This window comes from Strigops habroptila, chromosome 2 (assembly GCF_004027225.2).
Source record: "Strigops habroptila isolate Jane chromosome 2, bStrHab1.2.pri, whole genome shotgun sequence".
NCBI lineage: Eukaryota > Metazoa > Chordata > Aves > Psittaciformes > Psittacidae > Strigops > Strigops habroptila.
In genome coordinates, this window is record NC_044278.2 from 71,627,341 (window position 1) to 71,654,427 (window position 27,087).

The 27,087-nt window shown below is 38.1% G+C and overlaps 1 protein-coding gene across 7 annotated transcripts in view; it reads left to right on the forward strand.

Annotated features, from left to right (window-relative positions):
* Positions 1–27,087, forward strand: part of ABCC4 (ATP binding cassette subfamily C member 4) — a 152,919-nt gene that overhangs the window by 73,494 nt on the left and 52,338 nt on the right. For 5 of the 7 annotated variants that reach the window (XM_030476125.1, XM_030476126.1, XM_030476127.1 and 2 more), the window contains exon 20: positions 11,696–11,775. In XM_030476125.1, coding sequence (XP_030331985.1) covers positions 11,696–11,775 — 80 coding nt within the window. Of the gene's footprint in view, positions 1–11,695; positions 11,776–16,799; positions 16,834–16,991; positions 17,862–27,087 lie in introns of those variants that run through there. The other 2 variants (XM_030476130.1, XM_030476131.1) reach the window with 2 other exon arrangements.

Sequence of the window (27,087 nt, forward strand, 5' to 3'; positions counted from 1 at the left end):
TTTGAATTGAACAAAGACAAAATAGATTGTAAATTGTATTCACTTTTGCTTGAATCATTGTTCAGTGAAGTCGTTTTTCTCTACTGGCTCTGTGTGAAATTTTTTTTTCGTGGTTACAGAAAAGCGAAGAAATGTTGCTGTTAACATACTTATGTTTATCATTCTAAGCTTCTTTCTTATTATTTAAAAGCCATGAAAATTAGGAAGTTATAGGGCTATGAGAGATTTTTCTCTCATTTTAAGCAGTGTTTATGTAATCATATGTTTTTAAAATAATTTGACATCTAGCATTCAGCTGTCAAATGTAGGGGGATGAATTTAAGGTATATTTCTACATGAACATTAAAGGTTCTTTAGTTTCCATTTATACACTATGAGAGCTTTAGTATGGCCAGCAGCTACTTACTCCTCATTTGCAGCTACTTACTTCTAGTATGTTTTTCCTTTTTTGTTTTTGAGTTGAAGCTTTCTAATAATTGACCAGTAGAGGGGGTACAGTAAAGTCAGATGCAGTGCAATAATAACTTTAAAAAATGCTTAGCATTTAATCATTTAATTATTAAAATTTCTTTCTTTTAATGTACTGAATGTAATACACAGTAGAGAAGAGGTCATATTTTGGTTGTTTTTCTCATTTAAATGTATATTTTACTCCATGTTTCTACTTCAGTGTTGATAATTATAGTTTAAGCTGTAAAGAAGTTTACATTATAGTAGTATTTTTTCCCCAGAAGCTGATGGCCCAAAGAAATGCATTGTCAGACTATATCTAGATTCTTTTGGACAGCTTTCCTTGCTAGAAGATAATGCTTGGGATGTGGTTGCCTTCAGCTTTTCTGAGACAAAGGATTGTTAGTTGTTTCTGAAGTGAGATTTGCAAGTGGAATTTGGGCCAATCACAAAATCAAAGAGGAGGTGAAGTTATCTACCGTTATACCCTACAGCCTGCTCCACAGGAAAGGATCCATTCCGTGCCCTAGATCAGGCAAAAAAAAATCAAGAAAAAGGGGGGGATTTGAATCCAGCTGTAGTTACTCCCATGCTGGTTGCCGTAGCCTTCAGGCACACTCTCGTTTGCCTTCTTCTGGTGCCGTACTTACTCACTGATTCATCCAGAGGGCGAGCAGCAGAGACTGAATGAGGCCTACTGCAGAATTGCCTCTAGTAGAGCAATTGACACCCTCGCTGGAGAGGTGGGTGACCTGCGTTCAGTGCATGCTCAGTGACTGGTAAAAATAACACGTTGCCTTGCATCTCTGCCCAGCCTTCACCTCTGATGTAACTGTCCTGGCCCATGGGCTTGGCTGAACCTTTGTAAACAGGACAGCAGGTTTCCCAATATCTCCTTCCTTTGTGGTTTTGTGAATGGTACATAAGTTGTGAATCCAGTAGTTTCCAAATTTTCTGGGTCTTTGCTTTAACATGTGGTTTAAAATGTCCCAAATGGAAGCAAAATTTTTAATTTCACAGGGATGTGTCTTTTTTTTCACATACAGCAGATTTTCCAAGCAAATGCTTTGATTATTTGCACAGCAAACTAAGAGACGCAGTTCTAATTTTCTGATATTTATACTAGAATTTCTTTTGAGTTCAGTAGTAATGACATTTTGTATGGGACAGGAAAAATCCCCTCTAAAAATTTTTCAGTGTCATCCATTGGAAATTCTGGGTAGCTAAACCTGTGTTGATGCAGCAGCTTTTTATAGTATGAGTAGTTAAGAAGGAAAAGGTATTCCAGAAATCATTCTATGGGTACATAATGAATGAACTTTAGAGAGAATCTCTCCTTGCCAAACAATTCACATTTTCCAGAAGAGGAGAGAAAGAAAAAGAAACTGAAGTTAAAGAAAAACGAGTGATTGAACCAAAGGAGCATGCCAAGCAGAAGACAGGGGTTTTCAAAGTCAGATGAAGACATGAAATGCTTCTGCTGTTTGAGCTGCCCAGAGGCTTTATCCTCAGAATGGATGGGCTTAGGTAGAGGCCAGAAGTCTTGGCTTGGCTTTCACAGCAACAGTCTGTATAGAATTCCTTTCCATGGTTTCAGAAAAGAAAGAAAATGGATGGACTACGTCAGAATCATGCTCTTCAGCATGTGGGAGGGGATCTGAATATATATGATCAGTAAAATACAGAATAATAGTTGTTTTCTGAATAACTGTTTCAGCCAGATAGCAGTTTCAACTGAAGAGCTCAGGAGGCAAAGCTTCATATTCAGTAATGTTCTGTTTGGTTATTTTCGTCTTAGAGTGGAGTGATGATTGAGTCTTTCTAACTTCAAAATAAGGAAGGTTAGAAAAACGTTAGAAAGAAAATTAAGATTATTATTCAGTGGAATTACTTGGTGAATAATCTTTAGGAGATGGACTGATAAGAAAATCAACAAATATGAGTGGATTTGCAAGAGCTATGTGATATTTCCCACACACATAATATTTTCTGAAATACGGTGTTTAAAGGTTATTTTGAATCTAGTATTGATAGTATTAGTAGCACAGGAAAACTTTTGCTGTTGGAAAAACCTTATGAGAAAGGTGACATATATTTCTATTTTTGTTTTAATCCTTGTATTAATGTAAAATTATGTATACCCCCAAATCTGAAAGTAGCTCTAAAAGCTGCTTTTCTCCTCTCATGTAATTCCAGCAACAGAATACTCTTCAGGTATTTCAGCCCATCCTGATTTGTAGTGTTCAGTTTAATTCATTGTAAGCCCCCCCTCCAGCAAAACAACACTTGGGACATATTTCCAATCCAAATTGGATTTATAGCAGAAAGGAGAACTAGACTGCACAAATGCTCTTTCAGAAGTGGGTGTGTTTGTGGTTAAACAGTTTAGCAAAGAATGAAATTCATAATCTTGCTAGTAAAAAGCCAATATAAGACTATATTTCTCATATACTATTCCAGGTTTCTATTATAGTGATGCTTTGTATTGTGGTGAGGAGTTGAAGTAGGTAACTTTACATCTGGAATAGAAATAGAAGGTGGTGTAAGTCAACAGAAAATTCTGTACATAGGGTACAACTTTACAACTTTCTAAAGGCCAGTTGATAAGAAATTGCAAGTGGTTACTATTTTTTTATTTATTTCTTTCCCCTTCAGAAGAGGGAAGGGAGCCAGTGTGAACTCTTCATGTACCTCCTCCTCTGTATAAATACTTCTTTTTTTTGGTTCAGTTGGACTATGTGCCTTAAAATATCTTATTGCTTATGTTGTATATACAGTAGAAATTAAGCTGTGCTGTATTTCAGCAGTACATTAGAGTTGGTGGCTTGGATTTAGTTTTTTGTTTGTTTCAGTAGTGTAGATTGTATTCATTAAGCTCAGGATAATTTAAAATAGCTCCAGCGAATAAAAATGAATTTAAAAAGAAGCAGAAAGGATAAGCAGAGGTTAACTTCTGGAATTGTTAGAGCTTTGTTCTGGCATCTTTATCACAGAATTATGTATTAAAGGTTTAATACTACTAATGCAGAAGGTATTTCAAGATTTTTCATGAAAGCAGTTTGAGAAAGAAGGAAAGTTATACTTCTTTTTTTTTTTTTTTCCCCTCTCAATCAAGATGTTTTTCTTTGTGTGCTTCAGTTTGTAACAAAGACTTTATATATTCTTTCTACATTGTATCGTAAATGAGGAGATAAACTTTGGCTGGTGGTAAGTGATGTTAATACATACACCCTTTTGAGCACACCCAGGGAAAAAAAAGACCAATCAACTGTACCACGTAATTTAGCAAAGAGATAAGTCAGCTTGCATGGAGCATTGTCCTATTTTGATTTTCTACAAGCAGGGTAATTCTAATCATTAAAATAAGTGTCATTAAAATATGTGTGTTTCTAGTGGGCTGTAAAGTTCAAGAAACAACTGTACAGTTAGGATCAGTGTGTTTGTACTAGGTAATGTAGACATCTACATCAGCAGCAAAAATAGAAATTAATTTCCAAAGAAGCCTTTTCTCAATTCTTATCTTTGTCAGAGTTACCCTTCTTTCTTTAAATCCTACACTTAAAAATAAGATCAAACACAGTGTTCACATTTTCTTCTCATTCCCTAACTGTTTTCCTGTTTGACAGCATTCATGTAAAAAGTCCTTTTCAAGTAGTAAATTAATTTGGATAGAAGGCATCCCACGTGAATTCATTACGTGCTGGCAGTTTAGATAAATGGATATTATGATCTCAGCATATTTTTGACCAGCACCACTGTGCCCATTTGCAAATGTCTAAGAAAGTGATAATATTCCTGTCAGTTTCAGGCTGCTAAAGAAAAAAAACGGGGTAGATTTTCTTATTTATATTTATAGGATGCCTGTGGGGAAGACAGTAATGCTGTATATGGCAGTTTGTGTGGACATGTGGTGCTAAACATATATTAAAAAAAGATAACAGACCTATTGACGTTTCTTTGTAGAAATATGGAAGAAAAGCCAGAATAGATCAGTAATTGACAGCTATGCAGGAGATGCATTTCCAGATTTCTTTCTGAATAAATATTTCACAAACTTACAATTCCTTTCAAAGTCAGTAATCCATCTTTAATTATTTTGTTGATTTCATAGTTGTATTTTACAAAGTTGATGTAATGTCTGCTTCCTGCCAACATTTGATATGGACAATCCACTTTGTCGCTGCTTTGATGAAATAGAAGGCTGCTTGTAGTTGCAGCACTTTTTCCTTTTTTCTTTTTTTTTTTTCAGCATATGTGTGTGAACTGAGCACAGCTGAAGACTTATCAGTCACTGAATGCCATAGCTTAACAGCACGATATGTGGGGAGCTGTTGATTTATACCACTGGGAGAATGGGAAACATATTCAGTGTAATTAAATTGATGGGCATGTAAATGTTCCCTGTTCTGTGCAGCTATTTCTTTTATTCCTACCTTTTACTATCACATATACGCTTCTGAGCATTATTTTACTACCATGTGTGCATTTAAAATGTCTTCAGTTTAATAAGCTGTAATTCAGACTGTTAAAGTACACGCCCCATCCCTGGAAGTGTTCAAGCCCAGGTTGGATGGGGCTTTGGGCAACCATGGCAGGGGGTTATAACTGGGTCATCTTTAAGGTCCCTTCCAACCCAAACCATTCTATGATTCTATTTTATTCTGTGATTTATCTCTTTCGAGTAAGTTGATGCCTCTACATATGTGCAAAGTAAGGTGTGGTCTGATGGAGCACAGTGATGGCACCCTGCTGTGGTGGCCACCCTGGCGCTGGTGCTCTGCCTCCATCGTGCAGGTTGTGCCTCGGTGCATGGTGTCGGCAGAGTGTGGTGCCCTCGGAGCCTCTCCTCCTTGCCGAGTAAAGTAGGTGGCCGTGAAATGTATGCCTCCAACTAACATAGAGCCCTCTAAATTAGAAGAGCATCTCTGTGGCATGACTGCCTTCAAGCAAGTCTGCAATCCCAGTTGGGGTTGGTTACATGTATGACTAACTACCTTCTTGAATTGATTCCTAGGAGTACAAGTAGCTTTCAAACAGGTTTCTGTGAGTTTGCAGCAAGCGGTGGGAGATCACAGAATTGTTAGGGTTGGAAGGCACCCCTGAATATCATATAGTCCACCCTCTGTCAAGGCAGGGCCACCTAGAGCAGGTGACACAGAAACATGTCCAGGTGGATTTTGAATGTCTCCAGAGAGGGCGATTCCACAACCGTCCTGGGCAGCCAGTGCCAGAGCTCTGCAACCCTCAACATAAAGAAGTTCTTCCTCATGCTGAGGTGAAACTTCTTGTGTTTTAGTTTATGGCCACTGCTCTTTGTCCTGTCACTGGGCACCACTGAAAAGAGTCTGGCACCATCCTCCTGGCACCCACATTTGAGTGGTGCATTAATAAGATAATAGTATTTAATTTGTTACCTTTTCTTCATGAAGGCTGGGGAGTGTTCCTGGCTTCACTGTTGCAGAGTAGGTAGAGAGATTTGGAACATTTCCTCCCTAGTAAATGCAATGTACTTGTGAAAATTGATATTTAGGCTAATTGCCATGGAGGAGTTTAGGTTACTATGCAAAGCAGTATTTATTAATAACATTTGTGTATGGAACTAAAGTGCGGTGCAATTAGAATTCTCTGCGTTGAGGATTAGCCTTATCTCAGAGGTGAAAAAAACTCCAAGAGCATGTACTCATGCACACAGAAGTGGCAAAAGCTTTCTATCCCTAGAAGGTACTTCTATCAAACCATTTTTCTTTTCCAAAGAGGCGAATCGGAGAACTAGAGAAGTAGCAACGAAGTATTTCTGCAATGTGTGATGAAGCAAGTGGGTACAAAGGCTTTGTAAACTCTTTGCAAGGTATATAAAATCAATCTGCCCACTCTATTGTGTTACAGAGAAGTAGTTCGGTGAATGCACTGGCAGACAAAGTATACTAGAAATGCCAAATACATTTAGAAATAATGTACTGCTGCTCTTAGGGTCCTTGGAATTTAGGTTGCACAACACCGAATGCTATGGGTGGCATTCGGCTGTTCCAGTGGAGGATCTTAGTTTCTTGTTTAAAAAAAAAGAACAAACCCAAACCTTTTCTTTTCTGGTGTTTACATTCTAAGTGTTGGTTCAGTTTGGATTATATTTCTTTCATTGTGAAATGTGTATAAACATTTTAAATAGGTGTGGCACACTCTCAAGTGTTTTCATTATTTGGATGATAGGTTTGAACATCTATTCCAAAGTATCAGTAGGCACCTGCAGAAGCAAAGTGAGTATATAGCACCTGAACACATTCTGATTCATGCAATTAAAGCAGTTTACAAAGTGGGGCAGAAAAGAATATCACATACTGAAGTTTGATGTCTTTTTCATGGAGAACAAAAGAGGTTTGATTCTTTCACTTCAAGTTTAGCCTAACCATTGTGTAGTGGAGGAGGTTTAATGAATCATTGTTTAACTTTGATACTGCCAAGTATTTGACCATTAAATAGTCTGAAATGTGTACATAGCACTTTGGTGACAGGCCCTTATTTAACTGTGATTAATTGGCATTGAATAGTTATTTAATTACTTCGGAAGAAATCTAACAACAGTGTGTGTTCTGATTAAGTTATTTGATGTAAAAACAAACACAGAATTGTTGAAGAGAGCACGTTCCCTTTTGCAGCTTGCTACTGACGCTGCACACCACATGGAAGCCTGAGTGATTAAAAAGGCAGATACTATTCACGAGTTCGGATGCTGTTGTAACATTGGCATGCTTAGTTCTTGGTTTCTTAAAAGACTGTTTTGGTAGTGCTTTCTTGAAATATCCTTTGCCTTACAAGTTTTAGTATTTTCTTCTTGCTTTTGAAACCCAAAGTGAAACTTGCTGGGATAAGTAAAGGGTGCAAGTATTAAGTGAGCTTGAAGAGTTTTGTAAATTGAAAATACTGGACTAGATCTAAGAATTATTGTCTTTTGGTATGTATCCATATCACAGAAATGCTCACTTAAGGAATTTGGAGGGGTTTGAAGTATGAACTATTGTGGGAAGGTGATGTTGATAGTCTGTAAGTTTCGGAGAGAGGGATATTAGAAGTTCTGGAAAGGAAAATATTTTTTGTGATGGGGGGACGAGTTGTGCAGGTGTAGGTGTAATGGTTTCTTTAATCTGAAGAACCATTCCCAAAAGTTAGGTTTGCAAATCCTAGTAGAAACTGTAGTCATAACTGTGAGCATTTTGAGTCCTGACTCAAAATGGCTACTTGAACTTTCCTATCTGGAATGTTTCTCTTGCTTGCATATTTAATAATGCATAAGCAAGCCACTGATTTTACTGTGCTTCCAGTAAGTGGAAACAGTTGTTTCTTCATACCTTGCGAAATTTACTTGTAGACATCCTTACAAATGTAGCAATCACTCTGGGTGCAATGTCACAATGGCTTTGAACTGGACTGTTGCAGATATTTCCAAAGCATAGCACCTCTACTTGGAGCTGTGCTCTCTGGTATATGGTGAGGGAACTTGCTTGCTTTAGTAGGTTACCATAGCTTGCTTCTGCATAGGACAAATGCTGAATAAAATGCCAGTTCAGTTATACCTATATGAACAGGATCTGAAATACATCTCTGTCTACAGTTACTGGGGTAATATCATTGAAAACCAGCAACAGAAAAAGTAGGGCTGAGGCTTGTTGCTCTGTCACTTGCTTTAGCAATAGAAAAGCATTAATGGTCACCGGATTAATGTTACAATATGGAGATGTGAACCTCTTAGCAAGAAGCAAGGTATTTTTCTAGGATTCATGACTTCAGGTGTCATTTTCCAGAATTACTATGTGCAAACACTAAATAGATCATAAGTAACTTTTTTCAGTGACTTGAAAAGTAAAAAAAAAAAAAAGAAGTTCTGCTAGCAGAAATGCACCTGAATGTTTATTTGTGAAGCAGCACATCCCTACTGTTTAAATTGCTTTAGTTGTATCAGGTGGAGTGTAAAAGGCTCTAGTTTTCAAGGTTTGTCTTTTTCATATATTATTTCTTTTGCTCACTCATATTTTAGTCCATATCATTTTACAGAATTACTGTATTTACATTTTAAAGAGGATTAGCCAGACTAAAAGATGTTTTCATGTTTTATTGATAACGTCAGATTAATTTTCACTTTCCTAGTGGCAGCTCACAGCTCTGTCAAAACAGAGTCTATAGAAACACTGCTATACTGAATTTCATAAGGCGATTGCCAAAAATACAGTTTTGGCAATTAATTAGCAGCTTGATTACCAATCGGAATTGGAGTAGTTGGTGGCTAGTGGAAACACTAGACTAGAGGACTACTGAGGCCAGCTCAGGTGAGCTTTGTGACCGTGTTCCTCATGGAACTTCGCTGGAAGAGATGTTGCTGTGGAGGGAAATATTGCTGCAGTCACTCTTGGTGTGTAGCGTGAAAGCAAGTATTCTGCAGCTCTCATTTACATCTGTGCCAGCTTTTCACCCCTGAAAGTACAAGGGCAGATTTGTATCATGCTTGCAGCCTAAAGCTCTTGCTGCAACGCAAACTTTCTCAGGAAATGGTCGGAGGTTGTCACAGCCTTCTGCTAAGCTCTTCTCCTTGATACCCAGTCATAGGATGTGTGGGAATGGTTCAAAGCTGAACCAGGGGAGATTTAAACTGGACATTAGGAAGTATTTCTTTACTGAGAAGGTGATCAAACACTGGAACAGGCTTCCTAGAGAGGTGGTCGATGCCCCAAGCCTGTCAGTGTTTAAGAGGCGTTTGGATAAACTTTGGTCAGCCCTGAATTGGTCAGGCAGTTGGACTAGGTGATTGCGGTAGGTCCCGTCCAACTGAAATGTCCTGTCCTGTCCTGTCCACAGTTGCTGAAAAACCCGAACCAAAACCCAGACTCAAAATCTGCAGATTCCTCCTTGAGCAACTTTACCAGGTGATTCTTCAATAGAAATCTCAGAGGAAGGAAATGAGAGCTGAATTCCAAGATACTGCTGGAACCGAAACAACCCAAGAGTTAAATCTCTTTTGACAGCAAGCAGCATTACCTTGACTTTGTAATGGCTTCTCTAGCCCTTAAGGCCTTGTCTGTACTGTACAAAATGAGAGTAAGCACAGTGTGCTTTTCCAGGAACAAGTTTGGATGTGCTCTCCCACCTGTGGGATGAGGGTGGTTGTAAAGGCATTACTTGATCCCTGGAGGTGCTGACATTGACCTGGCTTGTGCTATGGCCATGGAATGTAGCCAGCCTGAGTGACATTGCTGCCTTCCCGCGGTGTTGCAGATAGTTTGCACAATAGCTTCTTGTATCAGTCTGAAAACACTGCAAATAAAACTTATTTGGGGTTAAGAGACGAAGGGAGATTCTAAGGCGGAAGTAAGGTGGGATTTGCTCACTATGGGAATAATCTTTTGCCCTTGCCTACAGCCTGTCATTGGTGGGTCTCAGAGCATTTCACACTGGGGCTCAGCACTGTTATCTTTCTTGCCTTGCTCTTGACTCTGTAAAACAAAGTGAAGTCACTCAGGCAAGTAACTATTCTATGATCCATGGTATAGATTACTAATACTTTGAGCCCAGTCCAATGTGCCATTTTGCTTCCCTCCTGGACAAGTTGCTCAGGAAAGTCCTGTCAGAAGGAAGCATTTAACCTCTTTGAATGATCTTCTTTTTTTCACAGTGAACTCTTGGTTCATTTGAAGATAACCTGGAATGGGATATTTAGGGATATTAAGAAGTCTTAGCTTACAGCATGCATGCCATATGTACTAGATCACTTGTCCACAGCCAGTCAAGGAAATCAGAGGAAAGGGAAACTTCAAAAAAAATTGCCTTGGAGTTCCTTCTGATGTATCTACCCCAACATGAAATAAGTGAAAGGGGACATCCACAGCTGCCATTCCCAGTAGAAACACATGAAAGAGATTTTGCTGTCTTGTGCTGCTATATACTCTTCCTCTTCCTTATGCAGAGCCTAAAAAATATGGATTAATTGCACTGTTGTCTGCCTTAAGTAACTGCCTTTGGTATTAAAGTACTGCAAAATAAGCTGTTAGTCATCAGTATCTCTCTTTGGAGCCATGTCCCAGGCCTGAGCAGAGCATGTTTTGCATATTGCTTGGTGTGGAACGGAAATTCCCTTAAAAGAAGAAATCAGTATTACGCAACAAAATCCATAATTCCGAGGCAGCTGTGAACAGAAAACTAGAACGATGGTTGCTACAGAAGTTACTTCAGTATCTCTTATCTCTGAATTACGTCTCCAACGCACTCCTTGGAAACTTCAAACTTAACTGCTTTCAGTTTAATGAGCTCCTTTGAAAAGAAAAAGAAAAGTCTTTTGTTGCCCATGCAGTGAATGTGTTTGTACCAGTTAGAAGTAATAACTGAATCAAGATATATGTAGATAAAAAAAGCAATGTGAATGCATGTACGGGCATTACACACCTTAGAAAGGCCAGATTCCCATCCTTAACTTAGTTTCTTTCCTGGTGAGTAGAGATATCGATTAATAGAGAAAGATACTAATCCACTTACAGGTGGCAGCATTGTGACTTTAATTATTACAGAACTCTCGCTGTAACTGAATTTTTCACTGAAGTAGAACTTGGGAAAATAAAGAAGCATAAATGCTTCACTGGCAGCAGATTAAAAATTGTTTTATTAGCTTTAATAAAGATCAGTATTGTCAAGGTTTTGAATAAGTATAAATGTAAGGCTGCATTAAATCTGTCTTAAATTTCATTTCAGAAATGCCTGCAATTTGAACCCACGTGTAATGGTGGAGGGGTGGGAACAGAAATACTAAAAAGGATCAGTTAGATCAACTACGATCTATCTGGGACATGCATGCACTAGTGAGTTTCAGGATAGGAGCAGATTCTGGGTGATGTTACTTGATGAAACTTGCATTAAGTTGTCTGAACTGTAAATCTTTATTTGCGCATGCTGAGCATATAAAACATTTGCTAAATTCTATTAAACTATTCTCTTCAAAGCCCATTTTAATTTTTTCCTAGCATTTTAAGCACAGAGTTTATATTTGGGTAAAAGGCATTTGTAAAAAAGTATTCGTCAAAATACATTGCAGTGGTTGTAAAAGAGTCCCTTCATGGTGGTTTCAGAAATTGTCTTTTTATCTTTAGATTCCAGCTGTTTCCTTTTAACTGTTACTAAAATGGTAAAACGTGGTGTGTTTGAGATATTTTGATCTTTTCAGGAATTATATTTACTTTCTTCTTTTTCTTCTCCAACCCTGTTTCTATAGGAAGAATCTTAAATCGTTTCTCCAAAGATATTGGCCACCTGGATGACTTGCTTCCATTGACATTTTTGGACTTCGTGCAGGTAATTCTGTTGCTACTGTCAAAGACTTCTGCACTGCATTCTGAATTTAGATTCGTGTATGCTTTGGTGAAGATCAGCTATTTGTCACAGATGTAGCTGAGTTGAAAGAAAGTACTTGTTTGTGAAAGAAAGGTGCGGTTGGAATTTAATGTGTCGGTAAAAAGCTAACATGAGTAATAACTGGCAGGTAGGAGTGGCTATACACAGCTTGCTATTATGTCAGGATTTCAGTTCATAGTAGCTACATGCTTGGTAAATTGCTCCTGATTTGCCTCCAAGCAACCTGGCAAGCTTATTGCTGTTATAAGAAATATGTCCATAGTAAAGAAACAATCAACTTGCATGAAAAGATAGCACAGATTAACCTAATTAAATGTCTGCTTCCACAAAGAATCAAATGCTTACCACACCATTTTGGATTAAAATAGGTGTGGCTATTTACAAAGGAAAGATTAGTAGTAATAGGGTGAATATAATAACCTTAATAGGAACAAGTGAAATAAGTTGCTGCAGACAAGAAAGATGGACAAAGCACTCAGATTTTGGTGATGATGAAAGGATAAAGGATTATATATGACATCAAGGTAATTTTTCTGTTGCAGTTGCTATTTAATCCTCCTTGTAAAAAAAATGTGGAAGGATAAAGCTGAAAAAAAAAAATTGAGCGTACTGTATGAAAATAACATGAATCACACACAATCATGGGGAGAAAGCAGTGACTTAGATCCACTTAGTGGATCAGACCTGTCATGCTCAAGTCAGAAAGGTTTCTTAAGGTGCTATTGCTAACTTCTCTTTGTCTGTTAGAGATAACTTACTCAGGATCTAAACCTTATTTTGACTTCTTTAAAAATAAACCAAAGACATTGTGGGTTAAGCAGTGTAATCATGTCAATGCTGAACTCTTGAAAATAGGAAAGAAAAAAAATATGTTCCAAGGAGTGAGTTAAAAACACTTCTAAAGATAAAGTCTTTTCCAAGTTTAGTTAAGTTGTTAAAGTTGTGCGTTTATTTTTCAAAGCGTTACAGTGCTGCATGTCATTTTTGGGGAAGAAAGGAAGGTGATGTGTTTTACCTTTCAATTAAAGTCATTGGGGTTTTTTATGAGTTAGAGAGTTGTTTATTGTGAATATCAAGATTTTGAGTTCATGGGCTTTTAGGGCCCTGACAAACTCTCTCCAAAAAGTACAATATAAACATCTTTCTATAATATACCACTTGTTTTCTACTGGTTATACAGATTGAACATTTTCTTCAGTCTCTGTCGTATTAGACAGAATATTTTACTTTATTTCAGGTCTCTTGGGACAATACTTATGTGCCTTTCTTTTTTGGCCAGAAGCTCAGGCTGTCCTGCAATCCTTATCCTCTTCTCTTAGCATAGGATTTACATCCACAAAGTCAAAACCATCTCTTTTGCATAGTATTCCTTGGCTGTTACACCAAGCAATGCGGAGGGGTTTGTCCCCTTTACGGCAGACTGCACTGTGTATGTTCATACTACTCATGGCCAGAGCATCCTTTGGCTGCTGTGGTTTTGAGATAAAATGATTAACCCTTTCCCTTAGTTGTGTGCATTTTCAGTAAAGTCAGAGTTGTGTTGCAGCCCACTTGCATGGTGTTTTCTTAGCAAGAAACTGAGTGGGTGTTCTGCATGCCCTGGCATGTGGTTTGAAGGCATGTGGGGTTGTCTGAGGATGCAGAATTTGCTGGGAAAATATTAGAGAAGTCTGCATAAGCAGAGGGAGACAAAGTTGGTGTGGTCTTGTCCATACTTCCTTTTGGGAGGAGACCCTGAAGCAAACTGTCTTGAGAATTACCCTCTTTTCTAAGAAAAGAAAACTAAGGGAGGAGCTGACATGTATGCACAGCACATACAAATCATCTACTAGCAGATTGGAAAACTGAGTTATTTGACCAGTGTATAGATGTTTTAGGCGGTATATGCTTACCAAAACTTAACTAGTTTGGGACAAAAGAATGAAGGCTGTTGCTCTCAATGTGACTGTTTTCTTCTTTCAGGCTCCTACTGTAATCTGCATTTTTGTAAACATTTTCCCTCATCTTGATTAGTTTTCGCATTTCTTTTAAATCAGCTTTTGAATTATTTCTCAATTCCAAACTTTGAATTCTGAGCAAGAAGTTTTCCTTTTTAAAAAAATGAAGTAGATGTCACATGTCCAGTACACTATTAAAAAGATACTGTGCTTCAAAGCTTACCTGTTTGGCATCAGAAAAGAAAATGTAGGAACTTACTGTTGACTAATAATGCGCTGCTATCCATAAGACAAAAGCACTTCCTTTTTGGCAGGTTTCCTCAAACTTACTGTTCTTGATCAGCAGGCTTGTTGGTTAGTGGATGTCTTTTGAAATTCAATAGCAAAGATATATTTATTTCTGAAGAAGCATAGATTTTTACGAAGGATAACTGTTATCAATTACGATAGAGATCTTTTGTCACTTGTTTTGTTTGCAGGTGTCTTTTATAAGACTTTATAATCCCTTCATGAAGAAATATTTTCTCTTTTCTAAAAACAGTATTAGCTAAATATAAAAGCTCTGATCCCAGCCATTGTTGCTGATTCTTTGAGAGACATTTCCCAACATTCATTGTTTAAATGGTTGTCAGGAGAAATCAAGTGAAACTTAATAAACAATGAAGTAACTGGTTCATCTTACTTTGTGTGTAGAAGCTTTTCTTGAGCGGATTTGCATTGAAGAAGTGGTCGTTTTTCTGAGTTACTGCTAAGATCATTGTGAAGCATTCCACCCTTTTACCATATTGGCAAGTGAGTGTATAATTTCTGCACAGATAAATGCAGTGTGGTTGGACACCCAAAACCTACAAGATGAGCCCATTTAAATACCTACAAATAAATAAATAAAATCTACTAGTTTTGAAATTTTGTAATTGCACTGAACAGAGATTTTAAGGCAATGCTAAAAATTGATAATGTTCTTTTTAGAGTGCCTAATAAGATTTATACACTGCACTGCAGTCATAATGAGCATGATGAGTCTAGACAGCTATACTGCATGAAAATTAATTCCTTGAACTAAAAGAGTTGAATTTTTTGCATCTTCCATTGAGTCAATGAAGAAGAAACAGTTAGTTTTCTTCAAGACAGGAGATAGTTATTGTACACTTACTTGTTACAGCAAAAATAAAAGGTATGTGGCAAGCACAAAAATCGGTGATAGAACTTGTGTATTCTGTAAACCTGTCTAGAGTTTGCAAAACTGTTGCTTCGCAATAACTCCTGAAGTAGCAACTCTCACTGCCTTTAAAGTTGAATGCCATCCTTTCTTTCTTGGCTCTTAAATGCACCAAAATATAGCACACCTACTTTGAAGAGACTGGGGGCAGGAGGGGCAGTCCTCACTAGAAGAAGGCAGTCATTTTTTTCTTCTTAACTTACGAATTTCAACAGTATATATAACATGTCATGTTAGTGCAGTTGACTGTCTTTTCGTAGAAATTACTGCTGCAGCCACAAGATTTATAAATAAAAAATAAGTCTCTTTTATGACAACACATTTATGGCTATGTTCGACTACATGGCTGTTGAACAGAACTCTGTGGGTAGATGTGAAGTATAGAAACTGAAAAGAAACCAAAGCTGGGCATTTCAGCTGGGATTATCATCTGTAGTTGTACGCTTACAGTACAGTTCAAAGTCATTGAAATAAAAAATGGGCTTTACAGTCTGCAGCCTAAGCCTGAGCCTCATCTACTGTAATGGAGTGTGGCTAGCTGTAAAGTTCTATACCAGATCTCCTAAAAAACAGAACAAAAAGCAATGCTATGTTCACTTAGTTTACTAAATACAGCATTCAATATGTTTGTAAATCAGGTAGTAATTAATGTTTGTGGGTTGATTCAGATAGTCAGAAAGCTGAATGAACTTGTTTGGTGAAGATGGTGTTTGGGTTTCTTTGTGAACTAACATATTTTTAGTTACTTGTCATAGTACTGTTAGCCTCAGTTCTGCATCTTCCTTGCTTTTTTCTGAGTTAAAGATTTTTGGCAGGTGTTTTCCAACTAAGTTACCATCTCCTCAGGTGAAGGGTCACTTGTGTGAAGGCCATCACAGTGCTTTAAAACTTTCTAAGAGGACTTAAAAATCAGCTTCATGTAGATATGTGTGCTTTATTTGTGTATTTGTTAGTTTAAAAAGAGGGCAGGCCTGACAGCAGCCTCAAAGAGCTACCCAAATAATTGCAGAAATGCTCTCTTTACTTGTTACAAACTTGATCATCCTATGAGTAAGTCCAAAGGGAGTTAAGAAAGTCAGGGGCCATTTAAGACAACTGGGATTTTGTTACTCAATTTTCTTAGGCTTCTCTGAGAATACCAGCTGATTTACTCAGTGTTATAACCAACTGTTATAACCAACAGTGTTATAACCAACTGTCCTGCCTTAAGCTCTGTGGGAGTACAAGGTTCTGTTGATGTGGACTTCACTGGTAGGTGTGGGGCTTGTAGTTTAAAATATCCTGGTTAAAATGCATAGCAATGTCTAGCTCAAAGCAGCACTAATAAAACACACTATATAAATTTAGGAAAAGGTCAGCTGAAGAATAGAATAAAAGAATTTAACAGGGAAGTATTAGGAATTAGGAATCCAATATCCTTAATAGTATTTTACGTACATTAGCCTGGGTGTTCCTAAGTGGCCAGTATTTTGGATGCCCTATTTTTGAGAACTCATCACAATGAGGTTTGTTTTCAGTCCCTGAATCTCACTTTGACTTGAGATAGATCTGCAGAGGCTTAACATCTTTAAATAGTGGTCTTGGGTGATGCAGGATGAGTACCCAAATTGATAAAACTGCTGGTTGAAAATTATATGTGTAAACTGATTGAATATATAGGACACTGAAATATATTTCAGACTTTCTTTTGGTTTTGTTAATTATGATAAATTTTAAAGGGATGGTTTTCTCTCTAGTTTCTTGTCCTTTTAGTTCTTCAGTGATATTATTACTTGTTAACAGAGTTGATTTTCTGCTTTTGTTTCCAGTGAATTTGAGTAACTTAATGTGATGGCCCCTTCATTTTGATTTCTTACCCTATGCTGGATTGAGGGGGGGAAAAATCATGATCTGTTTTGTTTCTGGAGAACACTGTGAACATGTGAACTATCTTGAAAAAGGGCAATGATTTATTGAGGAAAACTGAATTGCAAAACCTTTTTCCTCCCCAAAATCAACAGCTTGACTGAGCTTAAATAACTGACTTTTCATATCCTTTCATCACACACAAAGGCCTAATCCTGAGACTACTTGAGCCACCAATGTAGGCTGCGGCTGAGACCACCACTGAATGTGCCATTCCCTTCTCACTACACACAAAACACATTGACTCCAGCTTTATGAAGTGAAAATGCTGAAGAAAAGGAAAATGTGAAGGAGGTGTCCACAGTCGTTTCTTTTTTCAAGGGAAAAAAAAAAAAAAAGAAAGCTAAAAAAATAAAGCTGCTGCATCTGGATATTAGGAACAAAAAGTGCCTCAGACTGGAATAATAGCTTGGGTCACTTGCTTTCGTATGTGCACAAGAGTGGAACTGCCGTCCCTTGTTTCAGTACCACTGACCCCTGCATTTTATTGTGTGAAGATGTCAGGGAAAGTGTGTAGAAGGAATTCCAGGATCTTTTAGTTTAACAATGACATTGTTATTTTGTGATTTCTGTGAGAGGTGGGATTCTGGGGGGTTTGTTGTGTTGTTTTTTCCACTTTAGCCTGGTTTTGTATGTATGCATGCATGTGTGAGTTTTAAGAGAGATTTTTATTCATTTAATAGTAGCTTGTTCTGTGTGTTTGCATGAGTGCATCTAAAACATGATCATAAATATGCTGTCAAAAAATAACAGCTGTAAGATCTGTGTGGGATCTGTGTTAAATGTCAGCATATTCTCTTTAGCCTGCTACATAGAACAGACCTGTATCTTGGAGACACCTTTTGGCTTCCCTTCTGCTGAATCCTGGTAGTTTTGTTTGATGGTTAGATCACAAGATTATGCAGCTGTGCTGAGGTTTAAATAATAATAATTAAAAAAAAAAAAAAAAAAAAAAGAAAGATTAAAAAAAACCCCTAACAGTTGCCTGGTGGCGTTTGACTACTGAAAACTCATGGAACTTTTTGTAGAACTGATGTCCTAACTGCACATTCCTGAGATGCATGCGACAGTGCATTTTGCTAGTGCATAATGAGAGACCAGTTAAAACGTAAAGACAATGCAGTATATATTTTTCATCGGTTACTTTTGAACTCTAATTTCAAAAAAGGTTAAAATTGTGATAAAAACTAATTTTTAGTATAGTCATTTGATATTCTATATGTGCTTTCAGCTTAGCAATTTTCTTTGACATAAAAAGGGGTTATACATGTTGTTGTTAAAAACAAATGAACAAAGAAAAAACTGTCCATCCTGCCTTCCTGATCGTCATCATCATCCTTCTCCCCCTTCCCTCTCTTTCCCCTCTCCCCCCCAAAAAAGGGGGGTGAGAGTTTGAGGAGGAAAAGGAGGCTTGGTTTGCACTTGTGTCTCCCAGACCAATGTTAATGCCAACTGTCTCTGAATGCCTTGATTGTTAAATCCCAGTAGCCAATTAGTCTGTTGATGGTGACCAGCGGTGGAGATAATCTATGGCAAAGCTATTGCTGGTCTTTATGCTGTACCTGTCATGAATTCCTTTGAATGTAAGCATCAGTGTCTCGCATCATATGGACTGCGTATTTACTCAGATTGATGGTATGTGCATGGGATAAAACATGTAATGTCTAGAGTCGCTGCTGATAGTTGGATTCCTGTTTATACACAGACCTTCGTTTTCTAGGGAAGGCTAAAGGTCTGTTCTTACTATAGCAGTCATATATAATCAAGCTCAATCCTTTCCCTCAGCCCATTTTTTTCCCCTATTTATGTTTGTGTGTAGAATTTTTATAAGGACAGGTATGCATGTCATTCTCCACATATTAATGTCAAGGCAATGAATATCATTGCAGTAACAAAAATTAAATGTGTGGGAACATGATGTAACTCTCTTCAGTTTTGTATTTTCTTAATATTAATAAGATTTTAAGATGTAACCCCTTATCTAATGTGGGAAAGCAGATAAAGTAATACTGGAAAACAATGATTTTATTACCTTTTGTCATCTTGCTTCCTTATGTTTCCTTTACCACTTTTCTGCTTTTCATGTTTTTCTTGACTATTTTCCTTTTAGTTTTCATACTTCTCCATTTATATGGTAAATGCAGATAATACTTTTGCTATTGGGCTATTCCTTCTGTTTTCTCAATGACATGTGGAATACTGGTGTTTTGAATATAGTACTTGGGGAAAAATAAAGCTAGCTTTCACCTAGTGGAATTCTATCTTTTCTATTTATTTTTCTAGAGCACATGAGCATTGTAAGGTGCAACCTTCCTTGTCATTTCTCTAACATTTTAAGCAGATTGTGGCTTAGTGGTAGGAAGACAAAAACGTAGTTGTTCTTGCGGTAGTTTGGTATGTTGGATTGAAACCTGTAAATACAAAATTTCTGTCAGGTTTCAGTAGTCTCTTCTTCAAATTGGCTTCTCTGTTTTCTTTTTCAGATTACTCTCAAGACATTTTCAGCTACTAGAAAGCAGGATAGTTGTGTGGAGGTCCAGTGATGTGCCTCCATTCTGTGTGGTTTGGATATTTCTTCCCTTTGGTTAAGGTGGAGAGGTTCCAGAGAGAGACTCCATTTGCCTGGGGCTCTTTGTATCTGTTGGAAGATATTTTCTTGTTGCCTTTCCTATTCTGAAAGAGGGCAAAGAAATACTCTGATGTCAGTGAACTTAGGTTCTGCAGTTTTCTCCTTTTCTTTTTGGTCCATGTCTCTATATTATATCACTTCTGCTTTTGGTGCCAAAGTGGGAATTTTCTTTACTATTATTATTGTATTTATAGGTATTTACCTGACTTTTTAAGCATTATTGCAGCCTTTCACATCTGTAGCTCACACTGATGATTATTTTTAAGACTTCTGAAGATCATTAACATTTCTAACACTTCACAGTAACTAGAAATCTTTTAATTCTGCTGTCAGTCATAAGAGTGTAACAATCCTGTTCCAAATGGTGATAAGTACAAATCTAGATTGCCTTAAACTACTGATATATTATAGATAGGGCAGTGTATGCTTACAAATTAGGATTTCACTGTTCGGCAAAAGGACTTTTGGAGATTTCACTTTTGATTCAAGAAGGAAGGAAAAACTTCGAAGTTATTTGAATTACTAAGCCATATAGCTGGGGTGGGGGGTGTGTGCGTGTGTGTGTGTGTGTTAAATCATTATGCATATTTATGCCCAAAACAAACATGTGGAACAAGGAATTATTGTTAGCAAAAAAAAAGACTGCATCTCATAGGAATGTGCTGCCAGGATTATGTGTGCATCTCATGCAGAACGTAAGAACTTTTTTCTTGCTGAAGCCGATACCATGGCTGTCTGGTGAACTCTGCAGCTCATTTGAAAACTCGAGATGAGGCACTGGAACAGGCTGCCCAAGGAAGTTGTGAATGCCCCATCCCTGGCAGTGTTCAAGGCCAGGTTGGACGGGGCTCTGAGCAGCCTGGTCTAGTGGAAGGTGTCCCCCACATTGTAGGGGGGTTGGAACTACATGATCCTTAAGGTCCTTTCCAACCCAAAACATCCTGTGATTCTATGACTTTTTTCTTCAAAAGTCAGAGGCTGCAGTATGGGCAATTTTATACAGCAAAAGATGAGAGTTCAGCTGGGAACCGAATGTCACATGTCTTTGGGAAGCTTATACCTGCATTACAGGATGGTTTTGTATAATTTTAAAAAAATGATTCACTTTGGTTGCATTCTTGAAATAGTAAAAATTTGTGTGTTAAGAAAGGAAGGATCTTTCACAAGCTCGATAATAACTGTTCCTGCAGTGTGGAAGAACAGGATGCTGAGTGATTGCATTTTCTTCCACAATTATATCCCTAAATCTTTTTTTCTTTCTGCTTTTCTTAATTGGGTTTTGAAATCAGTCTAATGTTTAAATAAGCAGAGCTCTCTTACTATGAAAGTAACTCATATGCTAAAATAATGGGTTTAGATTTTCCCTTCTAAATGTGCTTGCTTTGGTACCTGAGGCAGTTGTCCGTCCTCCTCTTAAACATAACATAATACTGGGAAAATATCATAATACGAGAAAAATAATTTTTCATTTTTCTCACTGGTAGAAAGTCTGGATTTCGGGGTCAGACCTGGTATCAGTTACTTACTTTGGTAAGTGTGTCTTTGATGGTTCGTGTAAAGAAACTTGTGGAAAGTCTTCCTGATGGTACATGGAGCAAATTTGTAACAAATTACCAATGACCATGCACTTGCCATGGTAAATAATGTTTGTTCTCCACCAAGGGAAGTTTCTTTTTACTTCTCGAGGTGCCACTGGGCTCGGTACCTGCAGAGAATGACTGAACAGGGTGAAACCTGACGGTGGTGGTGAGAGGCTGGTGCTGGTTAGTTAAAATACAACTGCTGAAAGCATCAGGCCACTGTTAAGCTTTCTGGAGCCCAATGATCACTGAGCAGAATGTAGTACTGAAGAATTATGAGTCAAGAGTTTATTTTGACTAGGAAAGTAGTATTTTATAGCCGTATCAGAGTGGCAAACCTCTGGGGAGGTTAGGAAAAAAACCCCAGAGACAGACTAAAAAGCATTTTTTGCATATCTGCTATGAAAGAGTATGATCAGAAAAGAACAGAAGGTAGTTTTATTTTTCAGGGTAGCTGGTGCTATTCTTTTATTTTTCATAGTTTTTATTTAACTGGGGCAGAAGGACCGCTGTGGAACTTACAGAAATATAAGCAGTACTTCATTCCACCTAAAAATAAATATATGAATAGTGTATTTTAAATAGCAAGAACAAACACTAAAATCCTTAAAAGCTTGTAATTGCTGTAAGACTGAAGAGCTGCATTATTGAAGAGCTGATACTGTTTTTAACAGAAGAGCTCACAGTTCAAATGTAGAACAAAGCTTTTTTTTAAGACTCAGAATTGACTTCTGGCAAAGCAATTAGACTTGACTGAGCAGAAAAGGTTATGCAGTTGAAAATGAGGTATTCTTGAGGAGGATACAGGGCTGCTCTGGTATTATGGCCATGGAGGACTAGAGGCCTGGGGAAAGTACATATAGCTCAAAGACAGAGTTTGCAAAGCTGCGACATATGGGGCAGCAGAACCTGTGGTAAGCAAAATTTTGCCAAACATTTGGAAAAACTGGGAAAAAATGTACACAGCATGAATGAAAAGGTAAAGATACCATCATTAGCTACGGGGAATCTGTCACAGGAACAGTGGGTAGTATTTTAGCAAAGAAGTGAATAGACTGGACCGTAAGAACACTAAATAATGCCATACAGGGAATTAGTCTAGGCCAGTGGTATTTCTCCAGCAGTAGCAATAGAACATGCTGTTTGGGGAGAGCATGAGAACCTAGCTGCTTTCTATGGTCCATTACCTGTTTAGTACTCCAGCCTTCAGTTTTGTACTGGGGGTGTCAAAAGACCTATCCCTTTCCAGTCCTTTTACTATCCATTTTTAGCATCATTATTTATCAGCTTGTAAATTCTACCTCCTGCAATCTAATAGCCTGAAACCAGAGAGATATTTGTTGATTTTTGTTTATTTTGTTCAATGGCTATGTGCCCCCCTTCCATGGGGGGGAGGGGGGGGGGGGCCAAGACGAAATAAGAATTACCACTGAGAGAAAAACTGCTTTTAGAAGGATTGTAAGTGGGATAAGACTAAGGACAATATTGGTGAATTGGCATCTGCTGATAAAGTGCTAAGCATATGAGCAAAGAACAGAGAAGAAAGTAAACCATTTGTAGTAGTACTAAAGAGAAAAGTACCCATCATCGAATCCAGTGTTTTGATTTCATCAGAGTCTGTGCTCAGTGGGGATGTCTTAGGCTTATGTAGCTGGGGAAAAGACTTCTAAGAGGTAGGAGGGGAGCAGAAATTGCCAAGCCATTCTTTATTTTCCTTTAAAACTATCAGTTATTTGGCAGCAGGGATTGATAGAGGAGGAAAAAAAATGCATTGCTCTGGGAATCTTGAAGCAAGTGGAACAGCCAACAAAGTGGCCACACTTTGCAATGGTGGGGGGTATTGGAGTCACAAACCTGCTAAATTACTATAATGGAAAGGGATGCTTTCTGCTACCTGAGAAGAAGTAAATTCTGGGAGGGCTGGGTGGTGCCAGATGTTTTTCTATACTGTTTCAGGCAGGGTCTGGCAAAAGTTGCTCAGAAAGCAAAGCATGTGTGTGTGCATGTTCTACACTCTCTGATTGATGCTGTTTCCTCAAGCTACCATGTAAAATTGTGCTTGGCATCTGACGTGTTCCACAGGAAGATATAGCATCTTTGTCATGGTACAAAGAGCACTATGTTTTATGTGAATAGTTTGCATGTGTGTGCCTTTTTCCCTTGGGTAAAGAACAGTGTAAGAATATAGCTATAAGAATATAGGGACTGCAGACATTCACAGGAAATGACAACAAACTTAGCAGTGCTGAACAACAAAATTATTAACTTTTTACATAATTTATATAGGGAGATCAGAATAAAGGTATAACTAACTTCCTACAACTTTAAGAAGAGGAACTCTCACTTTTATATAGATCTGCATTGCAAAGTTGGGCCTTGCTGCCCAAATCACTGAGAACACTTTTGTGCAGAAGTGACTAGTGGGCACAAGGTGCAACAGAAGAAAAGCATTTGAGAAAATCAAATTAAAGGTCCTCTTCAAGTTTTTACTGCTCATAAATAGAAAAATACATTGTCCACAGACATCCATGAGACAGTTGGCACTGTCCTTTTTTGTGTGACAGTATTGGTTTCCATGTACAGTGGGTATATGAACAGGAGCGGCAAGTAGAGATGCATAAGTAGAGGCCATAGCTTTGGTTCTGTTAAAAGCTTGGTTTTTCATGGAAAATCTATATTAGCTGCAAGTAACTTACTACTGTGGCCAAAGGGCCTTGGCAACTAATTTCTTACATGAGTGAAGATAATTCATTATAAAAAGGAAAATAACCTCTATATGATGTAGGAATGTAATGCAGAGTTTTAAAGAGCAAGTATTTTGAGTGTCAGGCAGAATAATGAAGTCCTGGGCTTGATTTCTAAAGCATCAATATCTGGAAGTCTCAGACAACATACAGGCTGTGAGTTTTGAGAACTGCTATTGGGATTGAGACCTGCATAAGCTAGTTAAGCTTCTTGGCCCAGGGTGCCCAGGAGGCCTATTTCTAGCCCATGTTGTAGACTTAAGAGATTATTGATGATAGGATGCTGTTTAAATACAACAGAATAGTGGCGGCGCCAATGTATTAAAGAAAACACCCTTTTTATTATAAGGTCACTTGTTAAAGAACAATTGGACACAGTTCGCCACAAACTCAAACAAGTATTAAGGCTTCTCACTTAATGCCAGAACGCATGCCAAGTCAATGAATGAGCATGTTGGTGGCACTGAAAACATTTGCCCTGAGGAACTAAGTATATGCTTGTTCGCTTGGAAAAACAATGATCCAGAAAGACTATCTTAAAGAGACAAGATCAAATAGAAGGTACTGGCATTAAGGATGTGATTGGGAATTTCAAATGCATTTCTGTGATACATCTGAGAGATGCATTCAGGCCATTTGCAGTGACATATAGATTTAGTTAGGTAACCTCTTGTCGACTAATTGCAAATAGCAGGATGCAGAGGAGAGGGTGTCTCACAGAAGATAAGACAAGCTTGCTGGTTTTGAAGCTTTTAGAGCTGGCAGCATTTAGTTCTTCCTTTTTTTCTTTCACTCAGTTTATCTGAAATTACAGTTTTCATTTCTTTCACAGCTGTGCCTTTTTTTCCTCTTTCAGTGCATTGGTTGTCTTGTCTTTGCACTCCCAATTTTCTTGTGGATGCACATTTTCATAAAGCTGAATTAACACTGACTGAGAGCTGCCATTCCTGTCAAAGATTGCTGTCACTGGCTGCTTCAGAAAAGGACGACATCTGAGATGTCTTTTAAATATTGGAGTTATGCGCAACATTTTTTCTCTAGTACTCCTAAGTCTTCATTGCTTTTTCTCTCAAGCCAAATCTGTTCCTGACAGTTTGAGGCAAGCAATAGTATAAACAGCCATATGTCCTTTTTTTTAACCAGTTCCAAAAGAAAACCCATAAATTTCATTAAAAAGGTAGTTTAAAGACAAGACTACACGTCTCAGCCACTTTAAGTGAGTAAAATGAAGTAGAGCTGTTCATGTCCGAGGATTGCGGTACAAAGGTAAATGGTTTCTATTTGGATGTTTGCTGGCTTTTTTGTAATCAAGGACAAAAACATCAAAAAATGTCTTGTGTGGTTCAGTATGCTGCTCTGGATGCAGCTGGCCTGACTGAAATGTTTATCACTCTGATCTGCTCACTGCAATTAAGCTCCTCCCCAGGGAAGCTTGTCCTCTGGTGTGCCAGTGTAACCAGCAGCCTGTGCAGTTGTGCTTTAACAGAGCTGCAAGACTGTCAGTCCAAACAGTCCGGTTTGCAGAAGCATGTTAGAAAATACAATAAAGTGTTCAAGGAAAAAGAGAATGTCAGAACTGGATTAGGGATTGATTGTGCATGCAGTTATTTGGCACAGCCAACGAGGAAATAGTTTTAGTCAGGGGGAGGGGAGGAGGAGAAAGGGTGATGCCAAGCAAGTATGAACAGAGTGGGGTTTTGTAGTTTCTTGACCTGGCTTTGCTTCAGACAGCACAGCCTGAATGAGAGTGCCCTAAGTTAATGCAGTTAAGGTTGCAAACTGGAAATCCAGGGTGTGTGCTGTTGCTATTATTAAATCCATATGGCTTCATGGCAGTGTCCATGGGCTAATGTAATACGTGGGAGTGCATGTTGGGGTTCAAGGAGTAGGAGCTGGGAGTGGGGCAGGATTGGTGTATTTGGCTTCTGATTAAATATTGGTAAAACCAGTCATGGAACACTGCAGTTCTTGGGTGGGATTTGACTGCAGATTCAGTCATCAAAATTCAGGTATCTCCTTGTTGGGCTTTAGATCCTTACTTTGCTGTAGTCAGAGGACATCTGCTCAATATAGTTAGTGGACTCTAGGAAATAGTCAGCCATAAGGTCACCAGGTATCCACTTAAAGTATAGATGAATCACTTTCTAAACTAAACTAGGACAGGAGTTTCACTATGTAGGTCACATATAGACTCCCATATTCAGGTTTCTGAGTCTCAAATCCCATCCCTTGGGCTCCACTTGTTCGTTAGAGATACTACCAGGTCACTGGCTGCAAGTCCAGAATGGCGTGGTTCCTATGGTAGTAGGTCCTATATCATAGCTGTCAAACCCATGTGGATGACAAAGCACACCAGGAACTTACACAGACACACAACTGTGTCATACCCTTTATGTGTATATTGTATAAGAGATGCTGAAATACACTGAAAGGTCTATTTAAAAAACAAACAGACAAAAAAACCCACAAAACTTCTTTTTTAGTTATGGAAGAAGATGGAAGACCTCAAGGATCTGACACCATGAAGCTCATTAGAGAAAAGACAGAGGGCTGTTTCCTGGGTACTTTCATGAGGACATAAAGGACTCTCAAGTACCCACTGGAACAAAGTGTCAGCAGACCTGAGGGGTTTGAAGTGGGGTTGTACATGAAGGCCAGGTGCCTTTTTCAAAGACTTACTTAAGCCAAACTTGAAATATTGAGTTCAGGGTATAACTGATGCGGAGGGGCGGTGATCTATGGGATGGAAGAGTAGAAACTCTTAGGAGACATCTTGAACTCTAAATCTTGCTTTTGCATTTTTCTGCTGTCAACTTTATTAAATGACTTCAAATGTCTTACAATTTGTCCTAAGATTTTTAACGTTATATAAATGTTAGTTTCTGCAAACAAAGGGAAGGGCTTATAGCTTGTGATACATGTAAGATTGTCATAAATGTATAGCTTACAGCTTTTACTTTCCATGTTTTTCCAGGTTTTTGGTTTTGGTTGGTTTTTTGTTTTTTTTTTCCTTGCTGTTTCTTTAATTTGCATTAAATGGTTTTCAGTTGTGTGGTTGTGGTACAGGAATACCTTGTTCTTCCTAGATCAAGACCTGTTTGAGATAGAAACTCCAGGATATCACTAAGTGCTTATAAGAATGAGGAATATGTAGGTCATCAGAAGATAAAGGCAAAACACATGTTTCGCAACTGAATGTGCTGATCAGAGCATTCACTTCCCCAGAGGGTTATAGGAG